We start from the raw sequence: 24,820 nt of genomic DNA on the forward strand, positions 1-24,820 counted from the left end.
CATTCCACCGAGCTTCTAGTCCAAGCACTTGTCCTCTCAAAGTTGGACTACTGCAACTCGCTGCTCGCCGGTCTCCCAGCATGCGTAACCCGCCCTCTCCAGAGGATTCAAAACGCAGCGGCCCTCCTGGTCTTCAACCTACCCAGACGCACCCATGTTACCCCGCTCCTCATCTCCCTTCACTGGCTACCCATCACGGCCCATATCAGACTGCACCCGACTACATCAAGTCTCTCTTCCAGCCTTACACCCCCACCCGCCACCTATGGTCTTCTTGAGACAACCGTCTGGTGGTCCCACCGCTTAAGAGTGCCCGGTCCCAACACAAGCTCTTCTACTGTCTGGCCCCCCCAATGGTGGAATCAACTCCCCACCTCCATCAGAGACACTGGCTGTCTCCCCACCTTCAAGAAAAGGCTTAAGACGCACTTGTTCCGGGAGTACAACGGTACTTAGGAATGATTTGCTGGACCTGATGCTAGTTTGTTGCTCTTGTTGGTTAGTTGTAACTGATTTAAAATTCTTGTACTCGATGTGAAATATTTTACTGTTGATTGCTTTTCTACAGGTACACTCATGCAATTTTTGAGGTTCATGTTGTTTAATTGTAACTTGTTTAACTGTATAATCTTATGGTTCTTCCCTTTGGCACTTATTAGTTTTTTTTTGAGGGCAAAGTTTGCAGCGAGCCTTGTATCTGGAGCTGGGTACCGCTTGTAACCAAAAGCAGAAATCGCTGTGATCTAGCCATGTCTCGTTGAAAGTACACTTTCCCCTTTTCCACACGTAGCTGAACTTTAACAAACTCTGAGGAAGCGCAGACGTATTTCACGGTCAGGTATTACATTTATAACAGGATTTGTAGTTTTATCACTGTGTACATATACCAACACCAATATCCCCCAGAAAGAACTACAACACACCGAACCAATGTTCTGAGGGCAGCGTTCTGCTGGTTTCGTTTGTAGAGCTCCGCTTTGTAGGCTGCCACTCAATACTTTTTTTTTTTGCTTCTTTGTCATAACTTTCTGCGGCCAGCGGTTCTGGAAATGAACGAGGGGAAAACCTTTTTTAGACCTGACTAAATGAAATTTAAGACCTCGGATGAAAATCTGGCCGTTTTTAAGACGTTTTAAGGCCTTAAATGTAAAGTTCCGAAATTTGACTTTTTAAGACCCCGCGGGAACCCTGATGAATAAATGTAACATGTGGCAACAGTGTAGTTTAATTGTTTTGAGTTTATTTGATGTGTTTGCTAACTTGGTGGTGCAAATGAGTTACTAATGAATGTAGCCTATTGTTAATGGAGTTATCATTTATTATTTTGACTTCAGACTACACTTTTCTGCACTGGTGTAGAAGTGCAAGACAGCAAATTAAACATCTTCAGACCATCAGTGAAGGTTTTTAAATGTTTTGTGTGGATGCTACACTAACAGAAACCAGCAGACTATTATCACATGATACAAAAATGTATTTGTCACTAGCCTATTGATATTGCTTATAATATTAAGCTTTAACACATGATTCTATACCATTAAATACACAACTGCAGACAAATTTACAGGGTTAATACTAGTGGTGGGCATAGATTACTTTTTAAAATCTAGATTAATCTCACTGTAATCTTGGCGTTAATCTAGATTAATCTAGATTAAAATGGCTCATTTGAAAATAAATGACAAATAAGTCAAACGACAATAAGTCGTTAAGTCTTTGAGAACGGGTTTCTCAAGCCAGATGGCACATTAGACCAGGAGCTCATCTCCTGTTTCCAAAATGCATCACAAACTGCTTGAGAAAGCTGTTCTACTATGATAATTGGTGATGAAAATAAATTATGTTCAATAAGATGTACTTGTGTTTATTAACTGTTTATTAGATTAGTTAGCTTGGCTGATAAAGCTGTGCTGACGGGCTTGCCTCGGTTGCACTCAAACATCGTAGTTTGACGACGACTCTTCCCCTTTAGGTGGTATTTGAGACCGGAAAAACTCCTACAGTAAACTAATTCCGCATAGCACAAGGTTCAAACAACCTTAGTCTTGTCGAGGTTTCCATTTGGAAGCTTCTTAAAAATACATTTTCCCTGAAGCAAACCAGGCGGCTTCATAGCTGCACGTCATGTTTGATGTGATAATTTCATACACATGGCATACACACAGGGTCGAAGACTCGTTCTCGCCCCCTACAGTGCAATTATATATATAGGTATACATCCGCGCTAAAATATGGTGAAAGTCATCATAGCTTGCGTAGTATAGACCCAGCTCCCAACCCAACTTTGAGAATAGATTAACAGCGATATTTTTTTATAGCCCGATAAGAGTCTCACGTTAACGCAGCGCGTTAACGCCGATAACGGCCCACCACTAATTAATACACAGTAGCCTAGGAGAGTAAGGTCACTCAAGCTCTAGAACAATTATTAGGCTATGCCTAATTTAAGGCAACATCAAAAATGGGAAAAAGGTCAGAATTAATAACACGTAGACCACATATTAATCAATTTTCAGTCTTTAAAAAGCAATGTTTTGGCTACACAAAGGAAAGAATGAAATTATCTATTTAGAATAGGCTACAAAAAAGAAAATACCAACAAAATATTAGATATCCACTGCCTGTCTTGTAATTCTGAAAGTTGTTAAATTGATTAGGCTGAACATCAACATGTAACAAGTATAGCCTAGAATTTCCTTATTGGACCATGTCCTGACAATAAGTAAAGAACATTAGACTACATGCTTTGCCTGGATAACTGGATCTAGACCATTGAATGTTTAGGAAATCCCTGTGCCTTTATTCCTTTGACTAGGGACATCAACGCAATCAGTCGACAGACTATAAAATGTTTTTAATGTCGGGCTACGCATTTAAAGAACAACAGCTGTCTAATACGCAACGTGTGTGGCATCCATTAGCCAATTAATTAGCCTACATTTTGTGAAAAATTGAAGGGGTAGACAACAAAACACGGAAATGAATGACACATTGAGAAGGCAAGTAATCTTCTGACCTTACCTTTGCTCTGTGCAAAAAGCTCCAAAATTATTAACTGGCAAAAACGTTATAACTATAAATTTACTCTAAAATGTATTTAAAAGTATGGCGACGGTGTACTAATCCACAAGTAGATGTGACGACGTAGGCTACTTATCCAGAATTCCTTAGGCAGGTTCTCCGTGGCCCTTTTCGCCCGCCATACATGGGTAACGTCTTCTACACTCGTGTCTCGCAAAGGGAGTGATTGACGGCTAATATTAACCAATCTAAAATCTGCATTAAAGTTAAGAATCTAAAGATTTGTAACGTTGGATAGAACTGTGGACCGGCCACTTGATCAGCTCACAGCAGGCACCTTCTGTGCAATTAGCACAGAAGCACACGTTGCGACACAACAGTTATTTGCACTTGCACAAATGCTCCTGTAAGGAGTTGGAAAGACAGGAGGTCTGCAAACTTCTCCCTTTTGGCACACAGCTTTGTGGGTCGTTTATTCAAGTAGGCTACAAAGATGATAATTTCTGAACTGAAAACGTAGCTGGCTACCCACACTGTAGCTCAGACCTCACTGCGCCTTTAAAAGGTGCAGTTTACACTTGAACCTGTCCATTGAATACAAGAAGTCTGCTACACACAATACACACGTCACACAGATCATTTCGGGAGCATATGCATCCAAAATGCCTGCAATTTTGAGCCTTAAAAATGAGAAAAATCGAATAAGTACTTTTTATCTGTCGAGTTAAAGAAATTGCCCTCTCCATATGGTCATTTTATTTAAACAATTTATTCATTGAATTTAAAGAAAACTTACCATATCGTGATATGTATCATTATCGGGATAAGAAAGGATCTCTAGCAGGATATGAGATTTTGGCCATATCGCACAGCCCTACAGCACATTATCAGTAATACATTTTTACTTTACACACATTGCGTTGCAGGTCGATTTAAGGTGTGCGCCTCAAAATGTTCTGCCTGTGCCCCTAAAATTCAGTTAGGGGCTACTGTGCTCCTAGTAAAAAGGTTAGTCTAGAGCCCTGATACGAGTAGCTAGTTTAGGTATGAACTAATGTTTGTGTCTGAAATACCGTATTTCCAATGTACCTCATATCAGCCAGTTTTCCAAAAATAAATGTCAAGCTTAATTACGCTTTGGGGAGCATATTTTCAGTTTGCAGATGGTAATGTTTAAATCGCGATTCCAGCTAAGATACTGCCAGAGTGACAACGTAGTTAGAATCAGCTTGTTTCAAACGGGTGTCTTTATTAACCTGTTAACAATTCTGTAAAATTAGCCTAAAATGCCTAATCAGAGAAAACCTCATTTAAATTGAAAGCTGTTCTTGATCAATTTGGTACAGTTAAGTACTACTTTGGAGTAGCATTTATTTTAATAATAATTACAATAAATGTATATCAGAAAATACTGCTTGGTTTGTTATTTAACCCAGTATCTGATTGCACTATGTTGACCACTCATGCTGCTCATTCTTATTCTTATATATATATTATTTTATATTGAATTTTTTTTATTCTTAGATTGTTTAGTTCTTTGGAATAGTTAAACTTCTGTACCTTTACTTAATTTAAGTTTAGTGTTTGCACCTTCCTGCCTCAGTAATCTCCGTGTTTGTATAACATACATGGCGAATAAACCGAATTCTGATTTTAAGATTGATGACTAATAATAACAACAATAATAAATCCTAATAATAATAATAAATTATCCTCAGACTCATGCTTTCACGCAGAGTGCATTCTTTCATTCTTTCACCACTTCATCTTTGTTTTCCTAGTCCATTTTGACATGATTTGAGATCCAAAAGTGTCAACAGCTACCAAAACTATGCTGTTTACCTTTTGCGCAGACTTAAGTTTACGGTTAGAAACTTCCATGTTGAAAGCGACCAATCTTAAGAGGGTCAGTGCCTCCATAGGTTTCCGCCCCCCAATTGTAAAAAGTAATGTAGACTCGCGCAAGCAGAAATCAGCTGTGGGAGCAGAAATTCACTGCACAAGCAAAATTTCACTCCGCGAGTAGAACCCCCATTGCGCGCAAGCAGATTCTGCTTGCTGAATTTCACTGCGAGGCATAAGGTGACAACAAAAATAAACGCATTAAGGAGAAGTGGGTGATCAGACAGAAGATAATGAGAATGGTAGCTCCTAATAGAAGAAAATTAAAATAGAAGTGAGAAAACATTTTTGAAAATGGCACAGTGCCATTTTGTAGCCTGACAGGATCAAACCCTCAGACATGTTATTGGGGAAAATAAGGAGTGAGGGGAGAGGAAAAACCTGAAAATAACAGAAAGAGAAATTGACTACAGTGCAGGGAAACCTTCCTCATCTATATTATAGGCAAGGACTAGTGGACGAGGGCCTCAGTCATTGTATACTTTTGTGTGAAGAACTGAGGAGTGGGGGTTCAGCCCATAATCCCTTCTGGAAGACATGAAGCCAATACAGGACCCTTTGGAGGGAGGGAGGGGAGTAAGTGAGCGAGCAAGTGTGAGCGAGCTGGTGAGAGAAGCTACGTTCACACTGCAAGCCTTAATGCTCAATTCCAAATTATTCATCAGATCGGATTTTTTTCTGTTAAGATTGTCATTTTAAATGGGGCCAATATCAGATTCCAGTGTGAACTGGTCGCAGTCCTGAACTGCCCCTCATGCGCAAAAGAACAAAAACAAACAAACAAACACCTCACCAGTGACGCCGCGTTTCCGGCGTCACTGGTTAGGTGTTTGTTTTTGTTGTCGGCAGTTGCTGAATGTAACTAATAATAGTAACTTGTAATCTAACCTAGTTACTTTTCAAATCAAGTAATCTGTAAAGTAACTCAGTTACTTTTTAAAGGATCATTCAGTAATCAGATTACTTTTTCAAAGTAACTGTGGCAACACTGCACCTCACATGCAGGACGCTCTCACACCTGTTAAACATGGAGTTCAGTGAAGTAAGTTTTCAAGCATTTTTTATAGTCATGTTCTGTGGAACCCAGCGAATGTGTGAGCGAATACGGAGGACGAGGAGTAGGAGAAGAACCAAATTTTTTTTTAAAGGCTTTTTGTGCAGCAGTGGCTGATGGACTCACTGTGACGAATGTTGATCACAGGTGACAAAAAAGTTGCACAAATTCCAATTTGACAGTTCAGATTAAGGTTGCATTTCCAAATATCAGACCTGTATCCAATTTAAAACCATATATGAAAAATGCCCAAATCTGATTAGAAAATGTGAGATTCAATGCGCTTTGGGCTGTTCACACTGTCATCCAAGTAACAGACTTGTGTCCCATGAGGATTTTGGGGGGGATTTGGGTCACAATCAGCTGCAGTGTGAACGTAGCCAGAGATGCAGGGAGAAGCAGACAAACTAAATCTGTGGGCATTACGGCCCCAGAATGGGATTATCGGGGTACAATAATCTACCTAGGCATGGTTCTGTGGTTTTGTGCGTGGCCAGCTTCGGCTTCCTGCTATGCCTTGCACATGGCCAGTTTGGTTTGTGTTGGTTTTTATAATCATTGATGGGCAGGCGAGGGGTAAAGTGATAAACCAACCCCATTTTCTCCCATAATATCACATTCGTTTTGAAAATCATGGTAGGCCAGACGGGGTTTTTGGTGTTAAATTATAGTGAAATGGTGCATAATAAATTGCTATTAAAAAGCACTTCAAAATATTTATAATGGACATTTTTGTTAAGTCTAAGGCTACAATGTACCACTGTTGAGGTTATTGTGACATGTTCCATCGTAATCCTAAACATAGCTTTATTTTCCAAAGGAAAGTTATAAAGGAACAGACATTGCAACTTGAGTGAATGGTGCTCTTACCCGAATCCTCCCATGTTGGCGGCTGCTGTACCCTCTCCAAATACTTTGCCGGCCGTGGATCCCATAGGACTGCTAAAGGAGGGGGCAGAACTGAAGGCTGCAGCTCCCCCAAACGCTGGCGAGCCCCCAAAAGCTGGTGGGCTACCAAACACGGGGGCGCTTCCAAAGCCACCTAGATTGGGTAAGAGGGGTGGGAACAGATTTGGGGTTGTTGAGAAGCAGGGGCTGAGAAGAATAAATAGAGAACATTTTTTTGTGGCGTTTGCTGTATATAAAGCAGGAGTTGGAATACAATAAAAATCATTAATTATAAAGTTGTAAAGGCCAGAGAGAATCCTTGTGCCCAAGCATTATTCCAAATGGCAAAATCCATTACAGCAAAGTAATTGCTAGTATTACTTTTCTAAGCATGTGTACATCCAATGGTGTGGCCTTGGTGTCGATTGGCCTTGATGAGATTAATTAAATGGTATCACATTTAAAATGTCCATGTTCAGGGACAGTCACATGAACACACACCAGCTCATGCACTCACACACAGAACCAGTGTTGATGGGATTCAATTTCCAACCAGACATACTGGGCTGTGAAGGGGAGAGCTGTTTAAAGAGGAGTGCTGAAATTACAGCCTAGCTAACGGCATGCCAGGGTGAATAATTGATTGAGCTAATGTAATAGGATTACATTCCTTGGATTTAGGCCAATTATAGTGAGGGGAAACATTCAGGAACTCAGGGGAGTTTAGGGATAGATGCTACCTAAAGTATACTAATACAGCTATGACAAAGGCTCACCGGAAACCTTAGTCGAGCTAGCACACTTTTCGGATTTGATGATGCTATGTGTGGAAAATCCCACACTAACTTCCTCTGTCTGCCTCCCTCTGTCCTGGTGGGCGGGGCCTCAGGAGTAAATAAAGGCAGGTTACCTGTAGTAGCTCTTTGTTCTCAGCTCGCTGGCCTCATGTGCATGTTTTACCCCCAATTGTTTGATCTGTGTCTATGATATGCAAGTGTCCTTTGATTTGACTGCATTCATAGAAGCCTTAGGTCTCTATTGTTTACTGTACGATTCATTAACTATGTCCATATGTAGGGATGCGTATTGATAAGATTTTAACGATTCAGACTCCTTATCAATTCCTGCTTATCGATTCGACTTCTTATCGATGTTCCCCTCTACAGCCATAGGTCTGTGCGTCCTGCACCCCCCCCCCCACTCACACTCGTTCTAAAAGAATTTCTCAAACTGGCTTTGACTGGCTCTGAAATTAGCTAGTACCTACCACTTCTAGGCCTCTTCAGGCCTCTGTTTTCAAAACAAAATCTGGTCGGAGATAGAAACTTTGAGTTTCCTTGCGTTCAAACCATTCAAAACCATTACTCCGACGAATGTCGGAGCTAAAATGTATGCTTCAAACGACGGGACAGAAGATAACTAGATCGACTACACACAATAAAGGCAAATTGCTTCACACAGTAACAAGTGGTTGGGATCACTTTTGAGCAGTTTAGCTCTACCTTAGATAGTTAGAGATGAAGCGCGAACACATGACGTTCCAGTAACTTCATTCCATGCTGTGTGTTCAAATGCTTCTTCATATTTGTAGTATTTCCTCCCTTCGACGAAATATACTTTTTACACGCATTACAAGTGGCGTTGTTGTCATTTTGTTGTGTGAAATACAACCAAACTTTAGAACGCTTCTTCCTAGTTGCCATGTTTGCTGCAGTCTGTCTATGCGCGAACTTTTATCGTTTATTCAGAGAGACGTTTGCGTGTCCCATTATTAAACTGAGCATATCAATTTTTAATCCATTATTAAACTTAGCATTTTAATTGTTTAACGGCACAGAGAATCGTTAACAGAATCGTTAAGGAATTTTGCTAACGATTCCAAGGAATCGATTCACTGGGAACCGGTTCTAAACAAGAACCGGTTCTCGATACCCATCCCTATCCATATGTTTAGCTTACTCTTTTTGTTTCTTATGTTTTCCGTTATCAGACAAACCAGATTGAATGGATTTGAACAAACTGATCAAATAAGACTGGAGACTGGCTCATTTGTCCTAACAGACAAACCATTGAGTTGGTGATATCCTCAGAACCAGAATAGCTAGATGATATCAGTAGCCAAACAACTATAATATTTTACACTATGGTTGGTGTTGCTATGGTTGAATGGTGTGACTCTGGATATTAGCAATTGGCTAGAATTGTTGAGTGTAGGGTGTTTACATTGAAAGGTGCTAAAAATTAGCAGCACTGTGACTGCTTGCTTCCAAAGGAAGTATTGGTTTGAGGTCACACTGTGCTACGGCTAAGGGAAGTACTGTAGCATTTTTGCAGTGCTGGTTTGGAGAGATAAGGTGACTAGTTGTAGCTCATACGATAAAGGAGGATACATAGCTTTTTCAACCAGAAGGAGTTGGTGGGATGGCTGGGGAGGAAGTGGTGTGTGTGATAGAGAACCACCTGCCTCTGTTTCAGAACCTACAGTCATGGACAAAAGTATTGGCAGTGACATACATTCTGTGTTTGCAAAGTTTGCTGCTTCAGTTGTTGTGGTGTGGTTGTGGTGTTGTTTCACATTGTTACTCAATTATTGTGATCAGATGAATTATAAATAAAAGCTTCATTGGTCCTCCCAAAATGACATTTATCACAAAAACCCACATTTTACAGTTTTTGGGCCCTGGCATAAAATTACTAAGTCATATCATCAGCACATGGGAAAGTGTGAACTAGTTCTATTCAGGTGAAATCACCATTCTGATTGACTGCTGTAAAAGAGGGGACTATTTGCATATATTGAACGTTTATGCCAATAAAAGCTTGTAAAACCTATGAAATGTGTATTACTGTTTTTCAGTATTCCATAGAAACATGGAAAAATGATCCACAAATACTGAACCAGCAAACTTTGCAAAACAAAATGACAAATTGACCAGTCAGACACAGGAGCTGAGAAGCAGCGTGCAATTCTCCCAGAAGGACATTGATGATCTAACAAAGAAAAATGTCAGAGACAATTGCTTGTGTTGAAACCAAAACAATGCAGGGGAAATTGGCAGATATGACTGAGAAAGTGGACTACTTGGAGCGTCAAACAAGAAGGAATAACCTTGTTGTGGATGGCATTCCTGAGGCCCAGAATGAAAACTGGAAGGAGACTGAAGACAAAGTCAGGTGTGTAATCAATGAGAAACTTCACCTGGATAGTAGTCAGATGGTGATTGAACGTGCACATAAGACTGGCAATCCATCCGGATATTCTGGAAAGAGACCTAGGCCTATCATGATCAAATTCCTCAGATACAAAGATAAAATGGCTGTTCTGGGAAAGGCTAAGTATCTGAAAGGCACCAACATCTATGTGAATGAGGACTACACTGAAGTTGTCAGGCAAAAGTGTAAAGGCCGATATATGCTTCTGCGTTTTTTGAAAAACGAACACATGGGAACGCCCTCGTCTCCGTGGAACGCCCTCTACGAGCTCTCTGTCAGCCCTCGGAGAACTCCGGAGAACTCGACGTGCACCTCCTGAATTTTCTAACTATCCGTCGTAATTTCGGAGAGCTACGGAGACCCCCTTGGCTGTGATTGGTCAGTATTAAGAACCGCTTGCGTCAGGGGCGGGTTTGTCGTGATAAACAGGACGAACAGAATCCTTTGACCGCCATTGCTGTAAGTTTTCACAATTCATATTTCAGCTAAACAGTATATGTAAATCAGCATCTGAATTAAAATGTGACGAGAAATGGGCAGTGTAGTTGCTGAAAATGTGCGTATTTTATTGATGAAACGGCTAATTTGTAAATTTGCTCCGACTTCTCGATAACCTAGGTAAATAAACACTCCACGACGACTTACAAAAAAACGTTGCGCCACCTACTCTTCTGGCGGTGAATTGTTTTCAGCACCCACAGCCTACGGAGAACCATAAACGAAGTCTATCCGTCCGTATACGTGCGTATACGTGCGCCCGCCCATCCGTAAATGGAGACACAGAAGCATATTTCGGCCTTTAGGTGACATAGCCTACATCCGACATGACAAGCTTATTGTCCATCCCCCTGCCCAAAAGCACAAGAATTAGAAAGGCAACAACGGCCAGGAGCTGGAGCCAGGAACTGGAGCGAGAGACTAGTTTGCTGGTTTCTTTAAAGGGCTCATTCACTCCAAAACCAAGTTTACCTTGTCATAGTTGAATAACGACAGTTCGGTGGGTAAAATGGACATACCGGGAACCTCAAAGTCTGACACCTCTTTCTTATGCAAATCTCACAATTTGAAACTGCTGCTGTAAAAGGGTCCGTTTCAAAAAAGGCTCCACCTTTTTAAAATAGAATAAAAAGTAACCTGACAAAGATCTGGACAAACATGCATCGTGAATTGTGAATCGTGAACATGACAACACAGCTTATGTATTTGAATTAAACACAGTCAGGTCCATGAAATAACGTTAGCCCCATTGCAAATAAACTAAATCATCACACATTCTACCTATGCTAGATACAGGATACATTAGCATTGCTAATGACTGTTAGCAACAACATTTTGACTACAGCTTGCGGTTGTGATGAACATAAGGTCGGAACAGCACCTCTTTTCAGCAACAGCTTCATAGCAAATCCTGCTTTATATTGTCCTAGGTTTTCAAAACTGTCCTCAGTGAAATGGTTCGAGCAAATGTGTAATTGAGGGTCGAACTGCACAGGGATCTTCTCATAGACAAACATCACAGTGTTTGGTTCCTTGGGAAGACTCTGAACAGTGTCAGCATTCCCTGTACAGCCTGGAACACTGCATTTACGACCATAGTCCATTTTCAATATCCTTGAAAAATATTGTTCTTTGTAATTCCGGGAACTACACAGAGCAGCGTGCAGCAAATTTTGGGGCGTGACAAAGGTACAGACCAGGGGACAAAAAAGGTGGAGTTTTTTTTTTTGGGACCGATTTACAGCAGCAGTTTCAAATTGTGAGATTTGCATAGGAAAGAGGTGTCAATGGACTTTGAGGTTCACGGTATGTCCATTTTACCCACCGAACTGTCGTTATTCAACTATGACAAGGTAAACTCGGTAAACTCGGTTGAACAAGGTCAACTCGGTTTTTCCAAAATAATGGGGAGACGGACAACTGGAGGGGCTTCCTTTGTGGAATAAGAAGGCATGTTTCTGACCAAACCATCTGATATAGTGAATTATTTTAATTGATTTCTTCATAAATAAGGTCCATGCACTAAGGCAGAATATGGACAATACTGATTCTAATTGTCTAAAGCTCATAAAAAATAATGTGATGTTAGACAAGAGGTGCACTTTCCAGTTTAATAGTGTGGAGGAGCGGGAAGTAAGGAAGTTGTTGAAGTCCCTGCCCAAACACAGCTCAGTGGGTACTGACATGCTGGACAGTAAAGTACTTGGCCTGGCAGCTGACTGTTTGCGGTCCGTTATGTCAAATATTTAATGCATGCTTAATGAAAGGTATTTTTCCTACTATCTGGAAAGAAGGTAAAATGATTCCCTTACCTAAAGATGGCAGACTAGCACTCACTGGGAAGAACAGTAGACCTATCACTATTCTCACCAGTTCTTAGTAAACTGATGGAGAGAATAGTCCACTCACAAATACAGGAATACTTTGACTGTAACGGCTTGAACACAGATTTCCAACATGCTTATAGACATAATCATTCAACTTGTTCCGCCTTTACAGTAATGACGGATGACTGGCTCAAGGAAATAAGGATAATTTAAAGATGACTGGTGCAGTATTACTTGATTTTAGTGCGGCATTCAATGTCATAGATCACAATCTACTTATCGGTTAACTGGAATTGGATTTAGTCCAACCGCCATCCAAATTATGAAGCAGCTGGTCTCACTCTAAGATCTTGGACTGCAGGGTCCTGCAAGGGAGCTGTGTAACACTCAGAATTACTTGATGGAACTTGTTAAAGATAGATCTAAATGTTCAATTATTCAGCCTAGGTTCTACCACAGAGCCTTAAAATGTGAATAATGATGACTCAACAATCTTTAACCTTGGTTTATGAAAACTTGTATTCCTTGTTTCGCTTTTAAATAAAATAAAATACCCTTAATTAAACAAAAGATTGAGTAATGTATCACTTTCAATTCACATGTACATGGTTACTATGAACAAGGACACTGGCCACATATCCTGTCCACAGACAAATACATTTGATTTCTTTACCAAATTCAAATAAACAAAAGAAAACTAGATGTCACAAAACACAATACTTAAATTCACAAAGAGCACAAAAAATTACTAGACCATGACAACCATTGAAATGTACATGAGGGATGTGGAGTATTGTAATGAAAGTACTCTTCAGTTTTGCAATTGTGGCTGGTATGAATTCCTACCACACCGGAGTACGATAGTCTTTAAGGCAGTACCTTCCGGAAAGATGAATATTCGCATGCAACTTTCTCTATCCTTATGTTGGGCGGCTCGCCATCCTTGGAATGGAATCCTACACTCCTTACTTACACAATCTTACACTCACAAAAGACCTGACCAAATCCTTGAATCAACTACGCAGTTCTTTTCTTTATACTTCTCTTATCTTTTGTCAAGATAGTATAATGTGCACCACTTATTATTAAATGAAAATAAAACATATATGTATATAACTTTTCTTGGTTCACGTTCAGATTTCAGCTTTCACTCTTCGTTTTAACAGCTTTTTTCTGCGTGCTCACGTTCGTTCACCTCAAGCGTGGGGAGTGAGCCTACATCACACCGTGAGGTGATTGGCATAAATTCAAGTGTTCATCATTACATTTCTAAATCGTGATTGGCTTATTGGTGGCCAAGCCGCGAAGCGGCAAAGCCACTTAAGTGTTTCTACCTTTTCTTATTATTATTATTATTAATCATCTTCCTCTCCCATTGGAGTCTATGGCAGCCGCTAGAACCGTATTGTAAAAAGTTGTGAAATTTGGCACACTTTCAAGACAGTCCCTTCTTTCTTTTCACCAAGTTTCATGTCTCCCATTGGAGCGCTCTAGCGCCACCAATGGGTCAAAACGGGACTTGTGTTTACACACGTAACTTTTGAACCGTATGACCGATTTTCAAAAATGAGGTACCGTTGGATTCCCTGGGTCAAGACGAGTTCAACACACCATAAAAGAATTTTAAGAAAAAAGTTTTTTCGCTTCTCCTCCTTCAATTTTGGTCAAATCTTCCCCAGAATTGGCACACATCATCGTCACAGCAACCCACACTAAAAATCTCGAAAGGATTTTTGATTTTCAAAACCGTTTGTCCGGTACAGCCAATCAAAATCGACAGCAAAGACACCAAACAGGAAGTTGGGTCATATCTCAGCAAATTCTTGATAAATCAACACCAAACTTGGTGTGATGACTCGGAACCCTCTTTTGAGGATGTCCAATCAATTTGGTGTCATGTGATCACTGGGCGTGGCCGCAGGAAGCAAAAATGTGTTATGGCCAATAACTGTTGATTTGTTTGCTTTTATTAAGTGATTCCTTTGTCTCATGATATCTTGGGACATCCTGTGTGTGACACATGATAACTTGTGATAATATCCGAATTGATGCGGATTGAATTACCAGAACTGCATTTTTCCATCTACGTAATATTGCCAAAATACGAAAATTCCTCTCAAAGGATGATGCTGAAAAACTAATACATGCATTTGTTACGTCCCGATTGGACTATTGCAATGTGTTGTTCTCTGGCCTCCCAATTACCCACCTAAAAAATTTACAGCGGGTGCAAAATGCTGCTGCTAGACTATTGACCAGATCAAGAAAGTTTGATCACATAACATCTACTCTTATCTCTCTACACTGGCTCCCTATCCAAGCCAGAGCTGACTTCAAAGTTATACTACTAACATACAAATCTCTGCATGGATTGGCACCACTGTACCTCTCCGGTCTCCTTGCACCCTATTGCCCCGCAAGGACACTTAGATCTCAAGATGCCGGCTATCTGGTGGTTCCCAAAGTTAAGAAAAAAACAGCTGGAGGTAGGGCGTTCTCATATAGAGCACCTCTTCTCTGGAATAAATTACCCGTCTCAATTAAGGAGTCTGATACTGTTTCGACATTTAAAATTAGGTTAAAAACGTTATTGTTTAGTCAATTCTACGACTGTTAAAGGTAAGTATGTTACTAGTTGGAGGCAACGGGGGACGGGTTGCTTCCATCCTTATTCTATAAGTATAACTTATTTTAGAGTTCTCTTCCCCTGGAACAGATTTCATGTTCCAAATGGGGGGGGCTGTCGCTGTCTTGGTGTGTGGGGTTGCATCAAATTCCCCTTTTTTGCTCTGTTAAATTGCTGCACCAGTCCACACTTGACCGGTGGGGATCTCATTCTATTATGACTGTAACTGTTATCTGCTCCTGGCATCCTCTAATCCCTGCTCTCCTCTCTCTGTCCCCCCCCACACACATCCCTTGTGGTGTGGGGGGTTTGAGTTGTCAGCACCTGCCTGGTCGTCGGTCAGCCAACGCTGGACCTGGTCGCGAGTCTCCCGGTCCTGTCCTACATCTATAAAGTTGAACAATGGATTTTGGTGTTTTAAAAACCCACCGACACTATGACTATGTTTAGCCTGTGTTCTGCTCCTCTCTCTCACCAACCGTCTCTGGAGGAGGGGATCCCTCTCTGAATTGCTCCTCCCAAGGTTTCTTCCATTTTTCTCCTGTTGAGAGTTTTTGGGGAGTTTTTCCTTGTCTTCCTTGAGGGTTTAGGTTGGTTGAGGGGCAGTTCTATGGGCATATGTGAAGCCCTCTGTGACATGCTTGCGTGTAAAAAGGGCTATACAAATACATTTGATTTGATGCGGCCGCCATTTTGAATTCATTGAAAAACGTTTTTTCTTTACTCCTCCTACAAATGTTGTCCAATCTTCACCAAATTCGGCAGAGATTATCTTCAGACCAAGCCTCACAACGCACATCACATGTTTTTTTGATTTTCGAAACCGTTTGCCTGTTACAGCCAATCAAAATGTGAAGTTAAGCCATCAAACAGGAAGTTGGGTCGTATCTCAGCAAATCTCTGATGGATTCACACCAAACTTGGTATAGTGACTCGGAACCCTGTTCTAAGGATGTCCAAAATGTTTTCTGGGTCATATGACTGCTTGGCCACCTCATTGCTGCTTGCAGCTATATTTGTAAATAATTTGTTTAGTTAGAAAATAAATATTTTGCTCTAATTAACCTTTAGATTTAACAAATAAATAATTTGTTTTTTTACTGGGTTACAGCTGCCTTGGACCACTCTTATACGCCATCTTCACAAATGATTTACCATCAGTATTCTGTCAAGCAACTGTACAAATGTATTCTGATGATTCCACATTGTATTATGCTGCAAAAACTGTCAGTGAACATGACAATGTTTTATCAGCTGAGTTAAATATGGTTTTTGATTGGATAAAACGAAAAGTTGGTACTGAACATCTCGAAAACCAAATCAAATATCTTGGGATCGAGTCATAAACTGTCATCTAAACCAAAGATGAGTTGGAACTTGTCTGGGGAACCTATAGAACAGGTATATAAAGTAAAATTACTAGGCACAATAATAGTCAGCTGTCATGGGCAGAACATATTGATACCATAGTAAAGAAGATGGGTTGTGGTATCTCTATGGTGAGGAAATGTCTTTCTTATGTCCCTATACACATTGTGGGACAGGTGGCTAAATCATACATTTGAATGTAGTCATTTAGCAGACGCTCTTATCCAGAGCGAATTACAGTAAGTACAGGGACATTCCCCCGAGGCAAGTAGGAGAAGTGCCTTGCCCAAGGACACAACGTAATGTTTTTTGTCACGGCCGGGAATAAAACCAACAACCTTCTGATTAATAGCCCGACTCCCTAACCGCTCAGCCATCTGACTCCCTTAACTCTCCATAATTTTATGTCACCCGGATTATTGTGCACCTGTAAGGTAATCTACATCTAAAAGGTAAAAAAAAAAAAAAAAAACTGCCCAAAACAGAGCTGCCAGGTTAGTATTACATTGTCCCATAAGAACAAACACTATCAGTATGCACTGTCAACTCTCATGGTTAACTGTAGAGAACAGGCTGGTTTTCAATACAACTACATTTTTCAGAAACACTTTTTTCCCAACCCGTCTTCTTATATAACCAAATTGTTAGGTGTGATCATGTTCATTCTCATTTGACTAGGTCAGATGATGCTACCATGTCCAAAATCAAATGCTTTAAAGAGAACAGTTATTTATTGTGCCATCAATCATTGGAATAATTTCCCACTGAATATACGTAAAATGAATAGCAAAGTCTCTTTCAGGTACCATCTGAGAATGCACTATTTAAAATTGAGTGGGGAGTATGGAATGGACATATTTACTGTATGAATGTAATAATTCATGTAATACTGTAATAAATTATGCTGAATAATTTCTGATGATGTTTATAATGATGTCGACAATGTTTACTGCTTTTAGGTTATCATTGTTAAGTGATTTTTTTCCCTCTTTGTTGGACCCCAGGAAGATTACCTCATCCCATTTTGGTGACAGCTAATGGGGATCATTTTAACAATAAACAGACTGTTTGAGCAGTTGCTTGTGAAACAGTTGACTGACTGCGTGAATTACGTTCAGGCTGAGATAAGAAGAGACGTGTAAGGTTCATGGGTTAATAAGGTGATTTTGCTGCTATGGGGCAATTTTGTGATCCGTGAGAAACAATAGAGACTGCTTAGTTTTTATCCTGTAAAGTAAGGATGGAGCCAAACAATTAGTAAGGACTTTGTGATGGACATGTATACTGATTGGATTGACTAATGTTAGAACCATCTTGTATAAAAGACGGTGTCTGTCTTGGGTCTAGTATGACTCTATCCTGAGGCATGTCGACTCGTATGCTGCCTCTTGATAGACGGATCACAAAGATCTTTGTTAAAGTACTTTTGGGGAGTCAGATGGCTGAGCGGTTAGGGAATCGGGCAATTAATCAGAAGGTTGCCGGTTTGATTCATGGCCGTGCTATTACGTTGTGTCCTTGGGCAAGGCACTTCACCCAAATTGCCTCGGGGAAATGTCCCTGTACTTACTGTAAGTCGCTCTGGATAAGAGCGTCTGCTAAATGACTACATGTAAATGCAAATTCATAAATATTTGGTTCAACACAGCATCCTGACTATTTTCTCATACATTTAGAGCAATAATTCCACCACAGCATTCAAAAAGGAGGAGAAAAACACTCAAATAAAAAGGCACTGAAAGGCTTTGATTCAGTGTGTGAATTATACAGTTTACAAGTTTGATGTGAGTCCCTCTAATTTGGATAGTTGATGATCCAGTGTGTCAAAGGGGACAGGAATGTCATGGGTTGAACAGAAGAGCAACTAAATTTGACAATGGCCCAAAGGACATCATTAACTTTCCACTACTGTGACATGTTTTGAAGATTAGTGGGGTTATGCTGTACCTGGTTTGGCTGGGGTGGAGAAGGATCCAAACCCTTGGGCAGCCACACTCCCTCCACCAGTGCTAAAGGTGCCACTGGGTTTCTGTTCTCCAAAGGATGAAGTCTGGCCGAAGCCAAAGGTCTTGGCCCCGCTGCTTCCAAACAGACTACTGGAACCTAGCGAAGGAAGAGAGAAGGGGAGTTGTTTTATTTATTTATTTACACTTGCATAAACACAGAAGGGTCTTATTGTGGTTTACTTGGTGTGCAAGTACCCCTCATCATTTAGAGACAAGGTGCACAAGCAATTTATTAACTTAAACTTAGAGCTAGGATGTGTAATTGTTTTTGTTATACTGGTTGAAGGTCTCTTCACATCCTGATAGCAATCAATAATTTAAGTGGTCTAAATGTGAAAAAAGAAAAGAAAACTACTATTCTACTATTCTGTTGAAGGGACAGGACTATTGACCAATTTTTGCATTTGGGCCGAATGTAATAATAGGATGTCCTTCCTGTCTGTCAATCTATATTTACGCTCCGCCATGCAGCTTGTTTGCGCAATCACGTCATTAGCATGGGTTCCTTGTTGCTGTGTAGAGCGAACAATGGAGGGCGAACTGCAGCAACCTTGTGTTCCTTCTGAACCACAAGTAAAAGCAAAAACTAAAAGACTGTTTTAGAAACATCAACAAATGAAAAACGTCTAGATCAACAGCAGTCAACAGCATCAACATAGGTGTTACTTTCCACGCTGGATAAAATGCGGGAATTGAAGGAACTGAAAACCAATGCCATGATTGCGGTTTTTCTTTTGGACAGGTAATTGGGTGTGCTTACGCCTTCGGGGAGCACAACCATTGTTTTCATTTTTATTCTTTTCCCACCCTTAAGGATCAATCAATATTTGCGCTACATAGACAACGCCAGTGTCAAAAAGTTTGTGTTGTTTGCGATGGCGTTGCTTGTATTTTTTATTCAAGTTCCGTTGCACGGTTTAAGTTGAAATTAAGTTTGTGTGGCAAAAAGTGCCTATTGTCGCCAAAGGGAATCAGTGCAAGCCCAACGTCAACGTTGGCAACAACGCATAACTACGACGTGCATAGATGTAGCAGAGAATGTCTAATATAGAGAGAACCATAGATATATCTATGGAAAGAACTGCCACTCTCGGGAAACTTCCGGGTTCTGAACTGGTTGCAGTTCCACTCGAGTTCCATATGAGGGCGCTAACGGTTGAGTGCAAAATGAATGGAGGTCTATGGAGCTATACCCCTCAAAATCCACTTTTCTCAGGATATAATCTTTTGTCTAGTAATTTGAATTCTGAATTCGAAAGGGGAGGCAAAAAAAATACACACTGCTGGGTGATAGATTTTTTTTAAAGTCGCCTTTCTGTTCTAAAAAGCCTTTTAAAATGTAATTGACGTCATACATATTGTACGGCCTGAGATACTGCTTGACGGCAAGCTCTGGTCACTTCCACTTTTCTCTTGAGGCATCGACAACACAGCTGACAGGTTAGGCTCTCCCTGTCAATACACATGCTAGAAAGAGTTTTGGTTTGCTAATGTTGTTGCTAATGCTCTGACATTCTGGTTCTGCTTCGGATGCCATCAAGCGGGATCTCTGGTCGTTGTCAGTCCTTCACTAACCAATCAGCATTCGTTAGCAGAATGCTAGCATGTTATGGGCAACAACGACTTGCCCTGTAAGAAATCAAAAGGACATAAGTACTCGTTCATTAAACTTACGACCTGTATTCCATGTTGAACATGCAAAAACTACAATCAAATCTGAGATTTCTCAACGACAATAAAGTGAAAGAGACTAATTTAGCCGTTTAGCTCCATAGACTCCCATTCATTCTGTACTCGACCGCGATCACTCCCAGGGGAACTCTGGTGGAACTGCAACAAAATTCGGTACAATGGGGCTGAATAGGGAGTGGCCAGGCTCTCCTTAAACAGGCTCTGGATGTAGTAAGATTGTTGCGCACAGTAGGCTACTGGCAGCATCATACATTTAAGTAATTCAAGACTTGCATATACAGTAAGTAAGTTCACATTAAATAATGTATTTAAACTCAAGCTTGTGTGGTGTGTCGCTGTCTTCAATGCCACAGCCTAAACTTTATGTCAAAAGAAACGTTTTTCATTTCAGGCGCATTCAAACAATCCCCTTAAGTTTGGCTAGCAACAGCAGCTAGGCTAGCTTAGCACAATTTACAGAGGTCAGCTTCTCCACCGTGCAGAGCTCTAGTCCAAGATCAAATGGTCGTATTTGGCATTGTTACTGACAATGATCGCTTCCAGCAAACTTCTTTTGAATTAGCCATTTCCCCCTAAATAAATGTCAAGCTTATTTACGTTTTTTGGGGGCATATTTTCAGTTAGCAGATGGTACTGTACTGTTTCAATCGCTATTCTATCTAATACCGCCGGGGACAACGTTGTTACTTAGAATAGCTTGTTTCAAAGGTGGTTCAGCTCGTTTCAGGTGGTTCTTAACGAATGAATGCAATATGAGTGGGCTAAATGCTTGAAAATATCACTACTGTAGAAGGGAAAAACTTAAGGTGACGTTTAAGTCATATAGGTTAGGTTCATTCTACATAACATTTAGCCATTTAGCAGACGCCCGTATCCAGAGCGACTTACAGTAAGTACAGGGACATGCTACACTTCACTTTTTGTATTTTGAATTGTACATGAGCAGCAACAAATGTAGGCTATGATTTTAAATCTATGCAGTCTTCATAAATAATAAGTAGGCATTTTTATATAAAATATACAAAAATATCAGTTGTAAAAATTAGTTGATAAACGGACTCATCTGCAACCGATGCAAGCAAGCACACCCTACAATTTCCCCAGAAATTGTACCCTCTCTAGTTACATGGTTTGATTTGTTTTTTAACCCTCGTGCTGCCTTCGGGTCACATGACCCAAAGGTTCATAACGAACCATCGTTGTGTTTACCCAATTTTACCCAATACAAAAACAAATAAAAATAATTTTCTCTTAACCATTCCAATGTGGGGGGTCTGAGACAGCCCGACAGTTAAAAGAAAATGCTTCACTTTGTTTTTGTATGAGGTAAATTTGTCGCAATACGACGGTGGGTCACAATGACTGATGGGTCAGAATGACCCGAAGATAACACAAGGGTTAATATATTTTGTTAATGTAATGAAGTTTAAGCCCATGTAGTTTGTGGACATTGTGATAGAGGAGGCGAGGCTTTAGAGACACCTCTGAAGCGGGGGAGGGCTTTCAAAGCTAGCTTGCTAACTGCTAGCCTCTCTGGATTACACAATAGCTTTAAGGACTGGTCAGTTGAGAGTAGTTTGCCAGCTTTTAAAAATGGTAAAGGAAAGATTTAGCAAGCGTGTACAATTCTGTCTGCACTGAAAGGAGGTGGTATTTGTTTTTACATAAACAGTGGCTGGTGAGTAGATGTGACAGTGATTCTACAACATTGTTCCCCGGATCTGGAATCATTTCTTATAAACCTTCCGGCCTTATTTTTATATATATTTTATAATTTAAATTTTAAATTGTTTTATTTTTTTGATTTTTAGTTCTTAGTATTAGTTAGAGTACTGTACTTTTCTACTTTTTGATTTAAAATCCGTATACGTTTATTGTTTGCACCTTCCGGCCATAGTAAATTCTGTGTTTGTGTAAACCTACATGACGAATAAAACCTAATTCTGATTCTGCACCAAGGTTCACAGCTTTCAGTTCTCCACCCACAACTCCTAAAACATCTCAAATATATGACATTATAATTCCAACCATGTGAGGACAATCAAGGGCCCAACGTCATCCCCTGCATTCAAACTCATTTGACGTTCAACTATGAAGCAGTGCATGTCCCCCTTCCCCTTTTGATCTTTGCTTCATTTTGATCTGTCTCCCTTTAATAGGTGGTGAAATTCTATGGTTATTTTGGCAGACCTGTTCCCAGACGTTGAACATCCAACTCTAAAGGCTATTTTCTAGCAGGGGGCATTTTGATTATATTTACGCAGTGTGTATTTGCACAAAACATTGTTTATTTAGTTGATCACTCAATTTCAAGAAAACCACTACATAAAAAAAAAATTTGAGTGTTGTGTGGATGGATGAGTCGTGTTTCGTCATGTAACCAAAGGCCTACACTGCGAATCAAGTTCAACATAACCAGGATATCTTTTTGTTAGCTGGCTTAGCTAAGCCTAACCCCTTAATTACACGGCTGCCGGAGGTAATCGCTGCAAATCTTGTCAATTCTTGTGTTTACACCAGACGCGCCACGCCTCAGAAGCGGCTTTGCACTCTGCTTTGTGAATGATGGATAGCTTGTTTTTGATGGATGCCGCGTCAAAGCCATAAAGTTCACAGTGAAATATAGATACAAAATAATTTAGGATTAATATATTTTTAACACTAGAAATGCCAAGACGGTTTTCCCTACTTACAGGGAGTCAGTTGGCTGAGCGGTGAGGGAGTCGGGCTAGTAATCCGAAGGTTGCCAGTTCGATTCCCGGTCATGCCAACTGACGTTGTGTCCTTGGGCAAGGCACTTCATCCTACTTGCCTCGGGGGAATGTCACTGTACTTACTGTAAGTCGCTCTGGATAAGAGCGTCTGCTAAATGACTAAATCTAAATCTACTTATAGCAGTTATTGAGTCTTCAGACAGGGACGTTGTTACACGTGATGGTTGCTAGATGCCGCTTCTTGCATGGAGCTAAAGGCAAGGTTGTAAAATGTACTTGCCTTTGTCAATCTGTCATTCATTTCCGTGTTGTTAGTTGGTGATTATTTCATTACAATGTTTGTTGTCTATCCCTTTAATCATTAAGCAAAATGTAATTTATTGGCATATATGAATGACCTGTCAGACATTTTTCATCTGCTTTGACACAGGGTTAAAGCTTTTTTGGGTGTGCTTTGCCTTCGGCAAGGGCAAAACCTTTGTTCTCTCACATATATATTATTATTATTCTTTTTGCCCCCCTAAAACTCAGTCAATATTTGGCCTACATAGACAACCTAGGTGTCAAAAGTTTCGTCTTGGTAGCGATTGAGTTGCTTCTATTGGGATTTACGTTCCGTTGCATGGTTTAGGCTCAAGTTACGTTTTTGTGGAGAAAAGTGAAGCTAACGGTGGCTAATTTGCTAGCCACAGTCACTGACGTTACTAATGTCACTACGTCACGAAAACACGCGTGACTACCTGTAGCAGAACATTCGTTTCGCATCTGTTAACTTGGGGGATAGCTAGGCTAACTATAGCTTTACTGCAAGGCAGCTGCAGAAACGCCACAAGCAAAGAGGCCAGGGTGATAACTATTTACTTATTTTACTTTGTGATGTGAAACACAATTGTAAAATGTAATGTACAATATTAGCTGATATTATTAAGGAAGTAGGCCCACATCTACTTCAGAAACGGTAGTCTACTATTTCACTGAGGCATTAGCATGACATTAGCCTCTGTTACCCGGGCAACACATACTACAGTGGTCTATAATGCATCTGTTTTCAATCGTTAAAATAAACATTCCTCACAAATACATTTTCGTTGTAGAATTTATTATGACATTACATTACAAGTAAACAATTTGTTGGTGAAATTATCATTACCTGTGGTTTCAAACCAGTGTTGCTCACTGCAACGCTGTAGCCTACGCGAGACACACTACAAAAACATCTACACAGCTGTTTAGGAAGTCAAACGGCGACAGAACATGTTTGGCACTCCCCTTACTTAAATCAAAAGTCTTTCAATAGGTGAAACTATCTGACTATTAACCTGAACGTCATTGCCACAGCCTAAACTTTGTCAATCCGTTCATGAAAATAATTAATTTCAGCCTAAACCGTACAACGGAACGTTAAATCGAATTCAACCAACGCAATCGCTACCAAGACGAACACAGCAGTAGTCTAGTACTGTACCGTAGTAGTACAATTTACCGGGGCAGCTTCTCCACACAGGGCTATATCGCATTTGGCGTTGTTACTGACAATGATCGCTACCAGTGAGCTTTTTAGGAATGAGCGATTTTCCACTAAATAAATGTCAAGCTTATTTACGTTTTTGGGGGCATATTTTCAGTTAGCAGATGGTACTGTTTGAATCGCAATTCTATCTTCTGCTGGTAATGTCGTAGAATAATCTTCAAAGGGGGTTCTTTATTAATGAATGAATGCAATATGAGTAGGCTAAATGCCTGAAAATATCACGAGAAGGGAAAACTTAAAAGGACGTTTAAGTCATAGAGATTAAGTCAATTTTTATACCAGTCTGCCAAATTTATTCGTTTTGATTCAGCTATGAGGCTGCCTCTTGCAGGGGAAATGAGAAGACATCATATTTCATTCTACACTTCACTCGTATTTTGAGTTGTAAATGAGCGGCAAAAAAAAGATGCTTTTAAATCTATGTAATCTTTATAAATAATAAGTAGGCCCTATGCATTTTTATATAAAATATACAGACCCC

The 24,820-nt window shown here is 40.2% G+C and overlaps 1 protein-coding gene across 2 annotated transcripts in view; it reads right to left on the reverse strand.

Annotated features, from left to right (window-relative positions):
* nup214 (nucleoporin 214) overlaps positions 1–24,820 on the reverse strand; it is a 146,038-nt gene that overhangs the window by 12,407 nt on the left and 108,811 nt on the right. For both annotated transcript variants that reach the window (XM_067258008.1, XM_067258007.1), the window contains exons 32-33: positions 18,344–18,499; positions 6,848–7,019 (exon numbers count right to left, since the gene is read on the reverse strand). In XM_067258008.1, the coding sequence (XP_067114109.1) occupies positions 6,848–7,019; positions 18,344–18,499 (328 nt within the window). The remainder of the gene's footprint in view (positions 1–6,847; positions 7,020–18,343; positions 18,500–24,820) is intronic.

Source organism: Osmerus mordax, chromosome 20 (assembly GCF_038355195.1).
Source record: "Osmerus mordax isolate fOsmMor3 chromosome 20, fOsmMor3.pri, whole genome shotgun sequence".
NCBI lineage: Eukaryota > Metazoa > Chordata > Actinopteri > Osmeriformes > Osmeridae > Osmerus > Osmerus mordax.